At 33.0% G+C, this 18,615-nt stretch overlaps 1 protein-coding gene across 1 annotated transcript in view; it reads left to right on the top strand.

Moving 5' to 3' along the window:
- Window positions 1-9,508, top strand: part of galr1a (galanin receptor 1a) — a 29,845-nt gene extending 20,337 nt beyond the window's left edge. Inside the window, exon 3 of the mRNA XM_066714617.1 lies at window positions 9,110-9,508. Within this exon, the coding sequence (XP_066570714.1) occupies window positions 9,110-9,427 (318 nt within the window). The 3' untranslated portion in view covers window positions 9,428-9,508. The remainder of the gene's footprint in view (window positions 1-9,109) is intronic.
- The last annotated feature ends 9,107 nt before the right edge of the window (window positions 9,509-18,615 follow it).

Below are 18,615 nucleotides of genomic sequence, written 5' to 3'. Positions count from 1 at the left end.
TGGTTACAGCATCATGCTATGGGGATGCTTCTCTGCGTCAGGGCCGGTAAACCATGTAAAGATATAGGGCAAAATGGATACAGCAAAGTACAGAGAAATCCTGCAAGAAAACTTGCTGAAGTCGCAAGAGACCTGGGACTTGGGAGAAGATTAATCTTCCAGCAGGACAATGACACCAAACATACAGCCAAAGCCACACTGGAGTGGCTTAAAAACAAAAAGGTCAGTGTCCTGGAGTGGCCCAGTCAAAGCCCTGTCTTCAATCCAATTGAGAATATGATATGTGGAAGAGTTAAAAATTGGTGTTCACCAAAGGTCAAGGCTGTAATTGCTGCCAAAGTTGCCTCTACCAAATATTGACTGAAGAGGGTGATTATTTATGCATTCAATTATTTTCTGTTTTGTATTTGTAATTAATTTAGAACAATTTGCAGATTATATTTTTCACTTTGACATTATTTACATTTTCTGTGTTGATCAGTGGCAAAAACTAATCTTTAAATCCATTCTGATTTCAAGTTGTAACACAAAGAAATTTAGAAAAGTCCAAGGGGGGTGAATACTTTTGAGAGCCACTGTATATAAATAATAATCAGGAAAACTAAATAATCACTTACATCATTATGAACAGAAGATTTCAAATACATGATAGACAGCTCATTTTTTTGTTCTTTCAATTTGCTTCAACTGTACCTGTAAAAATGTTAGTAAATATTCAATTTACTTAAAAAAAAACAACTAGAAATTAAAAACCATAAATATCAGATATTTAAATTATATGCTCAGGTTTTAATGGATTTATACATCTTTAAATAGGGTGTAAACTGTAAAACATCCCCGTTTTAATTAGGATTACCACACGTCAGAATCATTTAGCAAAATGCACTATTCCATTCAAATGTGAATGTAGGGAACATCTGGATTTTAATTTATTGAAGCCATTAATATACATTTCATGAAGAGGGAAACAATAAATGACTTGCTAATTAAATCCAGAAGGTGTTATTTTCATCTCCACAATCTTCTCGTTGCATTTAAGACATTTGGCACTCTATTTGTTTGCTTCAGTGCAGAAATGTGAAAACACATATTTAACCATTTTTGGTTCAGTCGCCATTATAAAAAAAATATGAAATCACAAACAAATAAGTTAATTTGTGTCCGTGAGTCCAATGTGGTATTTCCAGACCTGGAAACCATGCGCTAATTAGCTAAAGTGTTGCAACAGAACTGATACATTAAATCCAGTTTAACTCTACACCTTAACATTTTTGGAAAATGGATTCATTTAAAAAGAAAACTGATTGGGAATTCATCAGTATGAGAAATTACACGTGAGCAGTTTTAAACACCAAGTCAAGTGTAGTGTTGCACAGCCATGGAGCAGTGCTGCAGAAGGCTGTTGAATAAAAAAAATATATACATACATATATATACACACACATTGTAAACAAAAATTTAAGTGTTTCACTTTCATTTTGAGTTTGCAAACTGGAAAAATAAGGAGCTTTTACATAATTTTTACACAGATGTAAAAAAATGTATTGCACACATACTACACCACACCATAAAGACACAAAAGCAGAGTGCATGTTTCAACATTAAACTGTTTATTTGAGTGTGAGCTTAAACACTTTCTAGAATTCTAGCTACACCAGTAGGTACCATTCATTGCTTGTCATATATTCTGTCTATATTTATGACATTTTGAATGCACAAAACATCAGATCGAATTTAACTGGTTTCACCCTGCACACACTCAGTTTTTCTTTTTTCACGCATATACAAATCAGATGCATGGGATCCAGTTTGCATATAAATGTAAATATTGTGCTACTATGCACACTCGTATTGTCTCTCTCATTTCAGAAAATTAACATTCTACATTCAAAGTCCAGTTTTGGACTGCCGTTGAAGCTATTTGATGTAGAAAAGTCTGTGTTTTCTTTATTTTTCTTTATTTATCAAAACAGTTTAGCACCTTTCAAACTGAAACAAAAAGTAAAACTGCTTTGTCTTTTGAGAACAATGTAAAAACACCTGTTGATCTATGCACTTTATAAAACCCTTTATTTTTAGCACATATGTTTTCTTTTGGTTATATAACTGTCATCTCAAGTTGTTTTAAAAAGAGCATTGTGCAAGATGAGGAAAAACTTAAATATTTTTTGTTTTTTAATACAACACTTGCATTTAATGCTGGAATTGATTTTGTTTATCTGATTAATCGAAGTAGTAATTGATAAACTAATCGATTATCAAAATAGTTCTTTCTTGCAGCCCAATATCTAAACTAGAGCCATAATTCCTACTCAACACAGCTGTGTCAAGTTAACTCTCTGTGTCCATTATGAATTCTGGGAGGAAAAGTAGACATGGAACAGATCAATGGGAGAAACATAGTAGCACCCTGCTTTTTTTTCTTTCTTGTGTGAAAGCAGCTGATTTGCCGCTCCTAAAAATAACAGGGTGTGCCTGTGGTGGGGGGCAAGACACTTCAAACCCAAAGCTGACTTAAAGTGTGTTCATGTTTTTTTTCATGCCAATCAATGCGTCACATTTAATATCGGTAAGAATTTATCGCAGTGGTTGGCATTACCGCGCGGGAGGGGTGGTGAATTCTTTAAGAAGTAGAAATCCATGGTGAAATATAGCTGTGCCACCCCCACCCTTGAAATAGCACAACTATTAGGTCGCACACACACACCATAAGATTTAATAATCAGATATATATAATCAGTATCTACTTTCTAACTCCACCAGGACACACCACAGGCCCATTACACAATCATAACAAAACAATTTCCTTGACAGTCCCTCTAATGACATGCCAAATAATATCACCATCATTTTCCACCTTCGTTTCTCAGAACTGAGAACAGACCAGCACCTTCAGGAATGGAAAATATGGTATGCATAGGCTACAACAGCACAAATAATATACCAGTTACCCGGCTACCCCAGTAACTGTCCACCCAATTTGACTGTCATCAGTGCATTGAAGGGGACAAAAATCAAGAATATTATTATTTTTTTTTTCCCATCTATCTATTTGAATTGTTTGTTAAGCCTACTACAGATTTGCTGGTTTGGTAAACATTTAAAAAAAATCTGTAGTCTATCAACAACAGATACCTAAACATATTTTATGAAATACATGCATTGGCCTGTACTGTATGTGTTGATTATCACAGTGTACTCTTCAAAATTAATATTGAAAAATGTACATTGGAACAACAAAAACATAATGAAAATGCAATAAGTGTGGATTTTAATTTCAGTATTTAGTCTATGCAAAATGTAAATATATAAAACTTTATATTTTACTTATATTTCACTGTTTCAAAATGAAAATCTTACCATCGATCACCTTCCACAACATTTACAAATTCCAGTATTACTTTCTCCCATCTTTTTCTTTAAAAGCCTAGTCCCACCTTCAAGCAGAAGTAAATGAGAGAATCAGTGAAGCAAGGTTTTGGAAACCAACTTTGTTAGGACAGAACTGCTCCAGGGGCCAAATGTATCTTACATGTCTGATTGGTTATTTGCCTTTAGGAATCAGGACATACTTGACACAACCTTAGTTTTGAAAGGTTAGAATTATTTTAAAGAAAAAGATGGAAGAAAGCAATACTGGAGTTTGGAAATGTGGAAGCAGCTGTAAGTTCTTCATCGTGAATCCGTAAAATATACTGTTTAATATATTTACATTTTGCATAGAATAAATGACCCAATCTCCTGTTTGGGTCATATTGCCCAAACCATGATCCAGAAATGTATAAAACCTGTGACAAACTTATAAGAGATAATATTGACAATGGGACTGCCCCTTGTTGGTCTTCCCTGCTAGCTTGTAATAAAGATAATATTCTCTCCACTTTGGACTCTTCCACTTCATTAAAGAAAGGTTCTTGGTAAATGCTAAAACTGGCCCTGCCCGCTGATACAAAACTACAAGCCTATACTCTCTAGTAGGCCTGTCACAAGTATTGCATAATTGCCTGATCACGATTATTTGAGCTGAATCTTTAGATTCCACAATCATATTGTAACGTACCACCACACGCCATGAGGGGTTAATGGGGTAAAGGTGGTGCCGTGGGGAGGAACATGAACAGAAGGGAAAAAAGGGGAAATGGAAGGGAGTACCAGTGTGTGAATGTGTGTTCAGTCCCCTACATGTGTATACTGCAGTTAGTAAAAAATAAAACAATCTGTTGTTTCCCCTTTAAATATGAAACTTCAAATAGCTTTAAAAATTCTTTGGAAACCCCCCTAAGCATTACAATATGCAGCAGTGCATTTGACAGCTCTGGGGAAAGTTATGCTGTAGATAATTTACAGACAGTCCTTTGCTGCTTAATTTCAGTATGTTTAAACTCGGACCAAAAATCTGTTCTGTCATGTACTATTCTCAACATTATTATTTATTTGACAAACACGTTTCCATCACTGATTTGTTGCATAAACAAAAGGAAAAACACATCTAAAGCAAGTGTAAAACCTTTTTATTGTAAGTTTTGTCGAATTTTGTCATTTAATTAGATAATGTGCCTAAAAATGCTTGGATGAAAATATGACTTTGTGTTTCCCTATTGCATATTAACTTTTGATAATTGAGGGTTCTTGTACATGAATGAACTGTACAGAACCACTTTGTCATTACATTAGGTAGGCCTACACAATAGTTTTAGGACAAGTTATTTAAAATAATTCTATGTGCAGCAGGGCGAGAGGTGAAACATCACAACCCATGCGCATACTATTTGAGGTTTAATTGACATTGCTTTGCAAATACTACATAATTTTGATGACCAGTCCTTGAAATTAACAACATGGATTTAGGGTTAGGTTCTAAAAGGAAACAGGAATTTCATGTATTTATATGTTCCAATGTTCAATGTCAATAAATTACTTCTTCTTCATGAGGTGTATGTGTATTACGTGATTAATTGGTTCCCAGAAATCACAGAGTAAAGTTATATCACATACAGTGAAATGATTTTAACTTGTAAAATAGGGATGCGTTCCAAAAAAAAAAGAAAGAAAGACAATGAATTGTCTACTAAAATGTCATGATCATCAGCCTAACTTCCTAGTGGTTACAAATATGAGTAAAATAAAAAACATTAAAATAAAAACCAAAGCCACCATTGATGACAGCTCTGTAATTATTATTATTATTATAACAAACTACAAAACTGTACTTCATAATGATTACATTTATGGTTAGAGAAACTAGCAACTGAACGTTTGTGTAATTTTCTATTGCATGATGAAAGTTTGATTTAATTTAATTTGATATTGTAATGTGATTTTTTTTATTATCATAGTTTGAAACTGAACAGTAATGTGTAGATCACTACAAAATATATAATTTTAATATCACTCAATGCCATTTTCATTTATTTTGAAATCTCTGGTATATTATTAAAGTACTGTTAGCTGAGAGGCAATTCAAATACAAACTTTTTGCTCAGTGTCACAAGGGTCAGTATTTAACCTGAAAGTAGAACCTTGCATGGTACAGCACACCTGCAATTTAAATATGTGATTGTGTTACACAGCTATATTTACACTGGCACCCTTGTTTAAATTGCATATAATCCATACATGATACATACTCTTTACAGTACACCTTTATATGTGCCGATCCAATGGCGAATGAGGGGGGAGCTGGCCCAAACAGTTCACCGGTTTGACGGCCCACCGAGCCTGCTTTGATGTATTGTGTGTGTCAATATAACAGTGCAGAACAGTACAATGGAAACAATCTATAGCTATCACTTCCACTTTGCATATCATGTCTGGGATAAAGACAAAATGTTGACCGCATGCTAATAGATATCTAACTGTTCAGATAGTTAATATTTTTCTAAGATAATTCTTTCTTTCCATCCTGTATGTATATGCTACATTGTCCACGTTTGTAGTTTGCTTTTGGCGCAAGGTTTTTTTTAAAGGATTTTTTCTATAAATATCATCCAGACGTCTCCATATGCTTTACCTATTCACATAAGCCTCAGAGAGAGGCAGTTTAAGGGTTAATATAGTCCTGGAGTGGGGAAGAGGGTTAGTGGGTGGAGAGAGTGTGTGGGAGGAAAAGTAAGATAAGAGAGGCGCACACAGAAGCAGAGTCTGTCTTTGACAGCAGTGGCATTGGATGCAGTGTTTGTCGTGTAAATAATCTAATGAGTGAAAGGATGTTGATCTGTTAAGATGTTGCAATAGACAAATAGTTTTTAATTTATCATTACAGTTATTGTTTTATTAGTAAGTACTTTTGATTGGCCTAGGACTTTAAACTGGAGCGTGGCTTGTTTATCTGGTATCAATATTAGAACAAATCATTTTGCTGAATAAAGTCCTGTTATCTAGTGACCGCCACACATATAACTCACAGCAGTCGCATCCTCTGAAAACGAGACCAGGCTGATACACAAGTTACCACAATACTAATGCGAATTTAGATTAGCGGTGAGGTTGATCCCTTATTTAGGAGATAGATTGAGGTAAAAATGTCATAGCTAGTTTTCTATTACTTAGTCATCAATTTGGTAGAATGCCTTTTCAATCGAGACTGAACATGACATATATGGATATGTTTGAATATTGATTGACTCTTGTTGTCATTGTTACTTTAGTTTTGAATGGAGTTTGTCTGAGTGCATTGGTCCCTTGTCCTGTTTAATATTAATTTACGGGGGAGAACTTGTATTAAACTGGTAATTTTGGTAGCTTTGCTACTGAAATCGTCCATTCTTTGTTTCTAAGGTTTTAGTTGGTATAAGACAGGGTTGTGCTGGGTGACAATGGCTTGTCTGGTGAAATTCATCTTGGATGAATGGATGTGCTTCCAAAGGTGTTTTACCATCTGTCCAAGGGGTCATTATTTACAAGATCCTGTTTGCTGAGAATTGAGGTTTCTCCATGATAATTATATAATTGTGTATATGATTTACAGTTTCTTAAAAGTCGCCTTCAGGGTGATATCAGGGTAACATGTCCTACACTGTGGCTCATTTAATAGCTAAACAGAAACAAATCCCATACTATCAGCAACAACTTGATTAAACCCTGTCAATTTCGATTGTAAAAGGAATTGTTTGGAGAGGAGAAAGCTCAGCAAGTAGTGAATATACCTATTTCAAACAAATAAGTACAGTATGCTGGTTGCCTTCGTGAGAGTGACTTGGCTATCTAGTGGATGAATCGAACAACATATGAAAACTGTCAAATCTACTTGCATACGTTTGTTATGATTTCATGACAAATGTTATTTCCGAGGCATTGGATAATTTTATAAAATCAAACAAAATCAACTGGAACAAATTCATCAGGGTGTGCACAGGCAGGCACTCCGGAATTTCAACAAACTGTCTTCTGCATAGAGACGCACTTGCTGCAAAGGTCATTGAACCCGAGAGTCATTGCGTTTTGGATACTGCTGTGAACATTGTAACTTTGTTAAAGCACGAGCCACAAACTCCAGATTATTCACTGCACTTTGTGAACGCTGACAACCAGTTTTCTTTTTAGAAATCTTATAAATGTTAATACTAATGCTTTTTTGAGAGCATCAAGTATTTTGAGGATATCTTAAAATACAATTGTCTGAGTCTTCTCTCAAGAGAGGATATTAAACATTTTGACCAAGGTTTCCATACATCTGGTGTTCGTTATCCGAGTCTAATTTTGGAACAGGGCCTTATCTCACTTGGTTAGTTTGTAACCTTTTGTCCTTTCACAGCCACATACATGCAGCTAAGATGGATTTAGCATATTTTGTATATTATTTTGTCTCTTGGATATGACATACTGCAGCTTCATCACTGAGACCTGGCTTTAGTTCACCATGATAAACCAACGTTCTGTTCCACTGAACATCATTAAAAGTTTATATTAATAAACATATGTAAAATAAAACTTCTGGAAGTTTACCAAGATACATTTCCATTCATATTTAATATTTTTTACCTAATATACTTCACACTTGTTTAAAAGTGTTTTTACAATAACAGTATAATTGTATGCAAGTACATAAACTTATTTAATCTTTGTTGAGAAATATTGGAAAGCTGTAGTTCATGACCTGACTTGAGGTTTTATTATTTGTTATCTAAATTAAGACAGCTGTATGTCTGGATTGCATCATTTCACTTCTATTGCATGTCCAGTCATATTCTCATGGAATACAGCATACACAAATAGTAATAAAATAGATACAAATGGATGGGTTAAAAATAGTGATTGCATTTGTCTCACTTTACTCAGAAATGTCAGTCTACTGTTTAGTTTTTCTGTGCTTTCATATTCTTTTTAAATGTTATATGTGCTGTTATATCTTATTTTGTTTGAATTGTATTACAGAGCTTCAGTTTCCCACAGCTTGTTTTTTCCAAAATAATATATAAACTAAATACATTTTAAATGTAGAAGGTTACTTCCGAATACCTATTTGTTTCTATGTAAGTAGTTTAGCTTTTTATTTAAGGGAACAGATATCTGAAATCAGTCACAAAAGGGTGAATCAGCAAGAAATGTGGATTCATTATACAATCCTTTTATGTGTCATGTCATGTTAGAGGTTAAAATCCTCTGCATAGTTGTATGCAAATTGTGAGTACTCTGCTTAGCTGAATTTAAGGGGCCAGGCTCTGGACAGCAGTAACAGATTTGATTAGGAATATATAATCAAAATCACATGAAAATGTGTCCTTTTGAGACATGTGATAAGATAACCAGACACCAGAATAAATTACAGGAATTCTAGCCAGGTAAGGAGTGTACAGCAAATTATATTTTATATAACATTATATGGTGTTATACACCCCTTACCTGACTAGCATACCTGTATTGATGTTGAAATAAAATGTCTTTCACAATGATTGTGTTGGCACACTCCTTCTGTTATACAACATATGCCAGACTGCAATTAGGTTTTGCATAAAGTGGTGTTCCAACACTTCAGAATGCATCATTAGTCTGCCGAAAATAGTAATCATCATCATCCTAATAATAATGTGTATGTTTTTCAATTTCTAAAATTAATCATGGAGGTGGATGTAAAAAAATCTTATTATATGTTCTCCTTTTTCCTCCACAGACTGCACAGACTGTACTGGTGGTAGTTATAGTCTTCTGCATCTCATGGCTACCCCATCACATGGTCTACCTCTGGGTAGAGTTTGGCTCATTCCCTCTCAACCAGGCATCCTTTGTGTTACGAATAGCTGCTCACTGCCTTGCCTACAGTAATTCTTCTGTGAATCCTATTATATATGCCTTTCTCTCTGAAAACTTCAGGAAGGCCTACAAACAGGTGTTTAAGTGCCAAATCACCAGTGAATCCCCTTTGAATGATGTTAAGGAAATAAGAAGGAAAGTGGACACTCCACCCTCCACCAACTGCACCAATGTGTGAACTAATTAAAAAGTTGTTATTGGGTGCAACAAACTCACATGATAACATAACCACGCTGTGAGGACATTAATATTCCTTGAGTGATTTGTAATTTTGAAAAAGGTGAAGAGTGATTTTCATCAGAGAAAAGGAGCTGAAGCTGGCTTTTCCTCAGATATTTCAAATCATTGACCCCTCTTATTATAAGAATGTATCCATTGGTTTACATCATTGCTACATCTCATTCTGAAAAAAAAAACAAAAAACAACAATAACACAAAATACTACAGTGTTCACCAAGCATTCAGTATTTTTGTCAATTTAATAAAGAAAAATGTCACATCTATATAAATAATCACATTACCTTCAAATCTGGTACCCAGTATGTTTACTGAGGAGAGATTAAAACTAAATATTTGCTCTTTATTTTTAAACTGATATTTAATTCTGTACAATATTTAACAACTTCTAAATGCTCATTGTTTAAACTACCTTCTATTCAAATTTTGTGCACATAAGGTACTTGCTTTATCTGGCTGAAATAACAAACAAAAAAATGCATGGTTAACAACGGCAACATTTTTGGTATAGAAATTAGCTGCATTTAAAATATGTGCACTCTAAATACATACAATTACCAATTATGACACACTACAAACACAATAACTACATTCACATGAAACTGTTTTATGCATGACAGCTGCTATATGACAGTAGTTAATACATACATCGCATGCAGATTAAAATATATGTCCACAACATCCTCTTTATGCATGGATTTTTCATATTTAACAGTGAGAGGATGTTAAAAATGTGCAACACTGCAGATACTAATATCTATAAGGCCATGCTTTGTTTTTATCAATTGAGGTATTGGTAACACTTTATACTAATGTGCCATTAATAGTTTATAAAACAGTTAGGAACCATTAATAATTACATTTATAATTGATCAATATATACATTTATAAAATTTTAAAATAAAGATTTGAAAAAAATCTCAAAACACACACACACACACACACACACATATATATATATATATATATATGTGTGTGTGTGTGTGTTTTGAGATTTTTTTCAAATCTTTATTTTAAAATTTTATAAATGTATATATTGATCAATTATAAATGTAATAATTCCAGTTATAAACCTGTTTAAGATATGATTTATCACATATCTATCCTTCCTGTTTCCTGTTTGTATATAAATCATAATGTACATTAATCTGTTTGCATATGATTTGGGATGCAGCCATTGTAATTGTAATGTTCTATAATAACAGGCTTAAGCCTCTTCCACTTTGGGTAGTATTATCTTTTTCAGATAATTGCAGTTTCATTCACAACCTATTGTTTTATAAACTCTTTACCAATTATTAATAATGACACCTTAATATAAAGTGTTAACTAAATAATTTAAACTTATTATCATAAGTTGTAAGTATGGTATTTTAATTTCATATTTGTTGCATTTCACGTTATTATTTGCAAAATTGTTCAGCAGTGTACTCATTTCCATAGGTTACAATTTTGGGATTACAACGTGGGGAGGGGAAAGCAAAAGTGTGAATAGACTATGTTAACTGCTTCAACAAAGATTTTTCTCATAAATTGATTGTGGAACTACATTAGTGCTTCACAGGATTCAGAACAAAATAGTTTGCTAATGGGACACAAAGCAGTGATGTTCAGCATTTGTATTTATATAATGGATTTTAGGAGAATCCTAAAGGAGAAGGACAGGAGAATCCAGGAAATTAGTAGACAATAAAGTGAATTAAAAGCAGATAACAAACTTTCATTTTAGTTTGTTTGCTTGTTTGTTTAGTCTTAATGAAGAATTATAATATTGTTTGGGACATTTTTCAGCACAGAATTCAAATATGTGTGTTACCCTACCACAAACTGAAGATCATTCAATCACTCTGGGAAGTAAAGTACACATTGTCAAGTGCTACTTGCTACCTTTTTATCACATCGATGATGCAGGCATAAGGTGAAACATACTTGGAAACTTAATATACATTTTCTTGTCTCTATTGTGTAGCTATTAAGAAGGAAAGTGGGAGAAAATCCTTTCTTTACAGCGTGTACTTTAGGTTGTTTACAGAATGTGTAAATAAGCTTTCAGGGGCATAAACTATGTTTCTTGTGATTGCAGAATTAATAATCCATTTTAAACTCCTTTAATTTTAGAATTACAAAAAAACACCACATGACATTGTTTTAACACTGTGCATATGGCGTGGAGTTTTTTTTATTGAGGGCTAATGTTTTGGATATTGTTATGTGTCCACCCTTCTCCCAGCACGGATTCACTATAAACAGTTCCACAAGTCACAATACATATTTACATAAATGTGAAAACAATCATCAGTAATTGTAGGCTTCCTTGAATCTGTTTGTTTCTTAATCCTCCAATTGAGGATTCATAAAATGTAAATACAGTCTGTATTGAATGTATTCCTGTATGAATACACAAGGTAGCTAGCAAATAATTAGTTGGTTCTTCGCACTATAAGACGAATATTGCATTATCTATTGTATACTTTTACATTCCTCATTATAATGGATTGTGATCCTGAAGCTTATACATATTTAAATACTTAGCTGCCATTTCACTGTACTTATAAGACTTTTTCATAATTTGCATCCCATGTAGTTTTACCTCAATCTGAACCAGAAACTGCACACTAAGTGAAGGTACATTTTCCACTGTTAAATAGCTGGGCTATCTTATTTGCATGGCTAGACCATTCGAGAATAGATAGCATCTATTTATTTTATATTACAATAATTAAGTATATATTTATTTTATTTAAACAAGCTCACTTATTCTGATATCATTGTGTACAGTGTATGTTTTATATTTAAGCAGTGAATACCATATATAATATCTTATCTTCATATTGCGTTGTTAGTGTGGCACCGGAGGGCATTACAGTTAAGATTCCTTCTTTTACAAGTGTGCCATTAAGGCTGTTTTAAGAAACAGTGTACCTGCAGCACTATGGAGGTCCAAGACTGAAGAGTTTGGGTAAATATGGTTGTGAAATTTGAAAACACAGAAAAATAAACCTTCATTATTTAACAAGTATTCAAATTAATAAAACTTCAACATCATGTTAAGTGTGTCATCCCTTAAAAAAAAAAAAAAAGATTTTCAACAAAATGAGGGAACAGTGAAGCAGCAAAAGTGTTTAAGTTTAGTGCATCGACAAACATAAATGATGCAAACTAGAGAAAACTCTGCTCCTGGTTATCCAAATGTAATTGCTTCTAAGAGAAAGTGTAGATAGATTAACATACTTTCACTGATACAGAAAACTTAAACTTAAACTTTTCCCAGTTTTCTTGTATAAATAAATTAAATGTGACATGTTTATTTTTTTTTAAGAAAGCATTTGTTTTAAATTTTTATTGGATGCCCACAACAAAGGCAGAGAACTGCGTAAGACATGGATTTTATTTTATTTTATAATCTACTAGGAATCCATGTATTATTTTACTCCCTTTATTATAGCATGTATTATGCTATTAAATACATACACGTCTGGTATGCAGAGCAAATATCTATGATATTATTCTCACTTACCTACATACACTACAAGCACCCTCATTCTTAAGGCTATATTAAAAGCCATAAATATGATTCATTGAATACCCTTAAAAAGTATTAAACCTTTAGAATGAATTACAACTAAACAAATACATTAGAAATTAAGATAACACTTTCAAATAAGGTGGTGTGATTAATTAATATGTGAATCATCTGAGTCCTGATATTGAGCACATAAACCAGTAACCTTAACTCTGTTATACATGGGATTAACACCAGAACTCAGATGAAGTGCATTATATATTTATGTATTAATCCTGTGTTATTCATGTATTAATTCATCAGGAATCACACCACCTTATTTAAAAGTGTGACCAAAATGGATCTGAATAGATTGGCCAAAGCACATGCACAAACCATCCATCCATCCATCCATCTTCGAAACTGCTTATCCAGTTGAGGGTATGCAGAAACCATATTAAAAAAAAGAATGTTTACCCAGCACTAAGAGTGTTACCATTTAAACCCATTTCACTGCCTTTGTGGACCATTTAGAGTTTGTAGAGTTTGAGACCTTTGTACAGTAAATCCCGGTGACTGCTTGTTAATGTGTGTTAAATGTAACTGTAGATGCTGATATACAGTTGTATACCACCCTTTATTTGAAACAGTATAATCCAGGGAATAATTTGGTTTAATAGATATTGTTAACTTATATACTTAAATATATACTTATTTATCAATTACATATTTTCAGAGTTTCTTGAACATTGATATCACTCAAGCTATTCTCCCAAGCATGCACATACGTTACTAATTCATGTGCAAATGACAACACATGGTAACCACCTATGAAGATCAATGTAAATATGACACTAGGTTATCTCTTTAAGTCTCTCAGTAGCAAAAAGCTTGACAATAGTTCCTGAAAAAGATGCATTTGTATATAATAACATTCTTACAAATCTGAGATACACAAAGGAACTAACATGTATGTTTTCATATTAATATTTTAATATTAAAACATAAGGCCATGAAATAACTTCATTGCTTCTAAAAGCAGGAGTTCAAGCACAATCCCAATTTTAATGATTTATTATGATGTATACACACGTTATGTCTGATTGACTGATCAGATGTATATTTTTCAGTGTTTGTTACATCGATCCAACCAGCATTAATTACATAGAGATTAACGGGAGCACAAAAAAGTAAAAACAGTATAAACTTATCAATCATATTTGATGAGCAATTATATCACTGTTCCTTAAAACCAAACGAATCAACAAATAAAAGACCCCCCAAAGCACCATATGTAAATCACAGGAAAAACATGTGTTCTATCTAGTGTGTACAGCTTGTAAACTCAAATAACCCCCACCCCCACCCCCCCTAGAATTTATAAATTACATAATTTAATTGTGGTTAACAAGGTGACATGTTTGTGTAGCAATATTTGTTTATATCCTGTAAATATATACTAATATATACTTGGGAAAGTAAGGGCTTATAGAATTTATAAGAGGTAATGCACATTCACAGTTATGATTGAGTCAGGCATTTTACTCTCTGCAGTTTGTTTTTATTGTTTTTATTAGTCTACTTTTAAAGGAAGCACACATCTTCTGTTTATATGCTGCCTCTTGAGAGTTATATTGGGTAATGTATTTCTAAATAGGAGAAATATATGGGGCTGTGAGAATGTTATTCTCAGAAATACTCATCAGAAACACAAGATTTTTTTTTGTTATTAATTATTAATTTATTAATTAGTTATTATGTATGTTAAAATATTAATTTGGTGTTTCGCTGTTAACTGTGACAAGAGCTATATTTGATTTGTAATGGTTAAATTACTTAATTGGTATCTTATTAGCTAATTCACTGAAAACTTTAGGTAATTGTTGCAAATTGTTATAGTCCAAAATGTTTTTTGGAAGTGTTGTATTTTGTGCTTTTGTATGTCTTTTCTCTTAATATAAATGCTCTGTGAAACAGATTTAAATGATAAATGTTGCCATTTATGTAAATTTAGAAGGAACCACCTTTTAAAGGTAGTAGTGACACATTACATCAACTTGATTAGTGGTAGCTTTACAGAATTAGTATAACAGTTTTTTACAAAACCAAAATGCTGCCCGTTTTGCCTAAAATGTGTCAGAAGGTGTTACCTCAAAATATTTAAAGAAATTAAAGTTTTTAGATCATGTTTAATTTGTGCATTGAAAACATATATGGCTTGCTGAAATTGCTTTGATTTGAAAAGTTGTCACAAAATTTGATTTTGTTTTGTTTTAGGACAACAGATTTACACTGTTAACAATAATATGGTATTTGATACAAAAATATATAATGATATAATATAGCAGCATCAAGGATAGTTACACATTACAAAGATACTGACTGACACACTGTTAATGTGTAACCAAGGAAGATCATTGTTTTGTGTTTGAGATTGTAACAATTGTGTGTTACATGGTAGAAGATTATTTTTTTAATGGAATTTCCTGATTTATTAAAAAAAAATCAAAATGTTAATTGAGTTCTGATATGAATTTCAGAACAGTAATACAATTCAATAAACCCCAGATACATTTAATTATTTCCATTTTGCATACTTTGCAAACAAGTTTATACATGTTTGTATGTTTTGTATGTGTCTTTTATTGCCTTGTGAATTATAAAAAAATGACTGCCTTGCCTCCAGTTTATATTAAGCTAAGAGGCTGACTGTGCTGTGGCAAGACTAGGTGCAGAATGTTCAGAAGCATTAGCGACATGTCTGCGAATGGATCTCACGCTGCTAAACTATCGTGGTATTAAATCTAACACGATTTGCGCCGCAAAACGACCTTGCAGCTCCTTTCTTGCACAACGCGAGGGAATAAAACACAATTTTCACACAACCGCTACTAGAAAACTACACAACTGTACTCAGTCGCGCTTTCATGTTTAGTTAGTTGCTACTTTCTTTTAATTTTTAATGTAAATCCCATGATGTACAGTTGTGTAGTTTGCTATTAGCGGCTGGTTAAAGTTGTATTTAATCCCGCCTAACAATACATTGGGAGTGGTTACATTTTCGCTGTATTAAACCAATAAAATATCAACCTGAAAATGTTCTCACAGGTCCTCTAGTTTTAGACAACTTTGAAGTTGTGGCTTGTGTGAGAGCTTTAAGATGTTGAATCAATACATGGCGAGAACAAAATGTCTCGACACAAATACAGACACAACCTTCCTTGTTTATAGATTGTTCAAATACACCTGCTTAAAGTGTAATGTATAATTGATTGTTTACCTTTGTCAGATCAATTTTCTAATACAATAATTATACCTGATCAAATTAACTGTAAAGCATTGTATTTTAAATAATTTTCTGAAATGAATTCACACAAGATACATAATACAAATATTTGTTTGCCTGGGAAGTCGTTTCTCATTTATGCAAATTATATCTAGAAGCTGCAGAATGCACCATGGGGATTTTCATAAAGGAAAAAAAAATCACTATATTCGCATTACATATTTACTATTGACAGTAAATCTTCATTTGACCCCTATGACTACTAAAAATAAAACTTTATATGTGTTTATAGACAGAAATATGCAACTTTTGACCTGCCCATGGTATTTGACAATTTTGATAATTACTAATGAGAACTTTAGTATACAATTCAAATGAGGGAATATTATTACATTTGGAAAAGTAGGCTGCAATTGAAGTTTATGGTAGTCACGAATCTAGTATAAATATAGTACAAATAGGACTTGCAACCATAGATGGAAGTGCATAGGATTCTTTAACAGTGTATTGTGCTTTAAGACTACAATAAACAGAAGCATTCCCATTACTGGTATATTATGTTTTGCTCCAGAAATCCAGATTTGTATTTCAGATATGTTTTTACACATAATATCGTGTTATTATGTATTGTTTAATTAAAATGCTTTATTTTATTATGAACTGATACATTATGGATTTGCATTATTTAACTGGACATATTGTTACATTTAGTATGATAGCCCACAAATGTAAACCTACTGGACAAGGATTCTGTAATGTTATTGTAACCTTGTAATAAGCTACAGTGATGGTGTCATGATGCATTTATCTTTATAATATACTGATGATTGGAAGAAAAGAGATGAAGAGAAATGTTGCTTAGCACTACATTCTCCTCTCTCACTTTTCAGACTGGCTCAGTGTTAATAAACTTGATTGTACTTCATGCAACATGTCCGTCCTGTCATTCTTATGTAAAATAAAAAACTCGATTTGTATATTTTTTTCTGGAAGGAGAAACAGACTCAAAAATAGAATTTTCCATTTTATTGGAAACAAAATATACAATACTTGCATGTTCTCTATAGATCTCTGGAAGAGATCCCTTAATATAGTGCTTTCACACATAGAAACAAACACACAGACAAAAACTTTGCAAACAAGTCCCTGTCCTCAGCATACAGAGTCAATTATCTGTCAGCTCAGAGTTTTAGCAACAGGTGTTGGGAGCTCTCCGCAGAGATACTCAAATTAAAGTTGGAAAAAACACACTTTATATATTTGTCCTTTGTAATCTAAGCATATTATTAGCACCAATCATCACTAACCTATCCTTATATATGAAGTGTTTTCTTTCTTTGGACATTTGTACAACCTTTTACTTCAGTCCTCATAAATCCATGACTATAACCTTAATACCACATCAGACCTCTCAGTTATTTAACGTCTTAAATAACCATGGTATTCACAAATCAAGGAGATAAATATTTAAATAATTCAAACAATTTGAAACACAAAATACATACACAATTCCCGATTTCCCTTATAGTTTGAGAAGAGTTGTATTTATAATTAGTACTCTGGTCATATGTGCTGATAAGAACATAAGAACATAAGAAAGTTTACAAACGAGAGGAGGCCATTCGACCCATTGTGCTCGTTTGGTGTCCATTAATAACTGAGTGATCCAAGGATCCTATCCAGTCTATTTTTAAATGTTCCCAAACGTTCAGCTTCTACCACATTGCTGGGGAGTTTGTTCCAGATTGTGACAACTCTCTGTGTAAAGAAGTGTCTCCTGTTTTCTGTCATATCATATCATATGCGTTCACGTGATCTACAGCTGCAGTTGCATGTTCAAAAAATTATAATAAATTAGTAAGACATGATCTGCCTCGTCTAAACCCATGTTGACTATCTCCAAGAATATGGTTTTCATTAAGATGCTCCTCTATTTTCTGTCATAATCAAGTGATGCAGCTGAGACTGATTGGTCTGTAATTTCCTGGCTCAGTTTTGTCCCCTTTCTTGTTCTAAGTGTCATTTGGAATATTTGAGTTAGCGGCCTATACATAATTTCCCTAATTTCACAGGTTCTCTAACTAGTGTCCCTCTGACTCTATCTTGGTCATTTGAAAATATCAAGTCAATGCATGTGCTCTCTCTGGTTGATTCCGTGACAAATTGAGTTAGAAAGCAGTCATTTACCATCTCAACCATTTCTATTTCTGCTTCTGTAGTCCCAACTCGGCTTTCCCAGTCTATGTTTGGGAAATTGAAATCCCCCATTATAACAGCCACATCCTTGCTACATGCAGTCCTGATTACATTGTACAATGCAACATCTTGCTGGATATCTGAG

The sequence above is a fragment of the Amia ocellicauda genome, chromosome 10 (genome assembly GCF_036373705.1).
Source record: "Amia ocellicauda isolate fAmiCal2 chromosome 10, fAmiCal2.hap1, whole genome shotgun sequence".
Lineage (NCBI taxonomy): Eukaryota > Metazoa > Chordata > Actinopteri > Amiiformes > Amiidae > Amia > Amia ocellicauda.
This window is presented reverse-complemented; position numbering and strand designations above follow the sequence as displayed.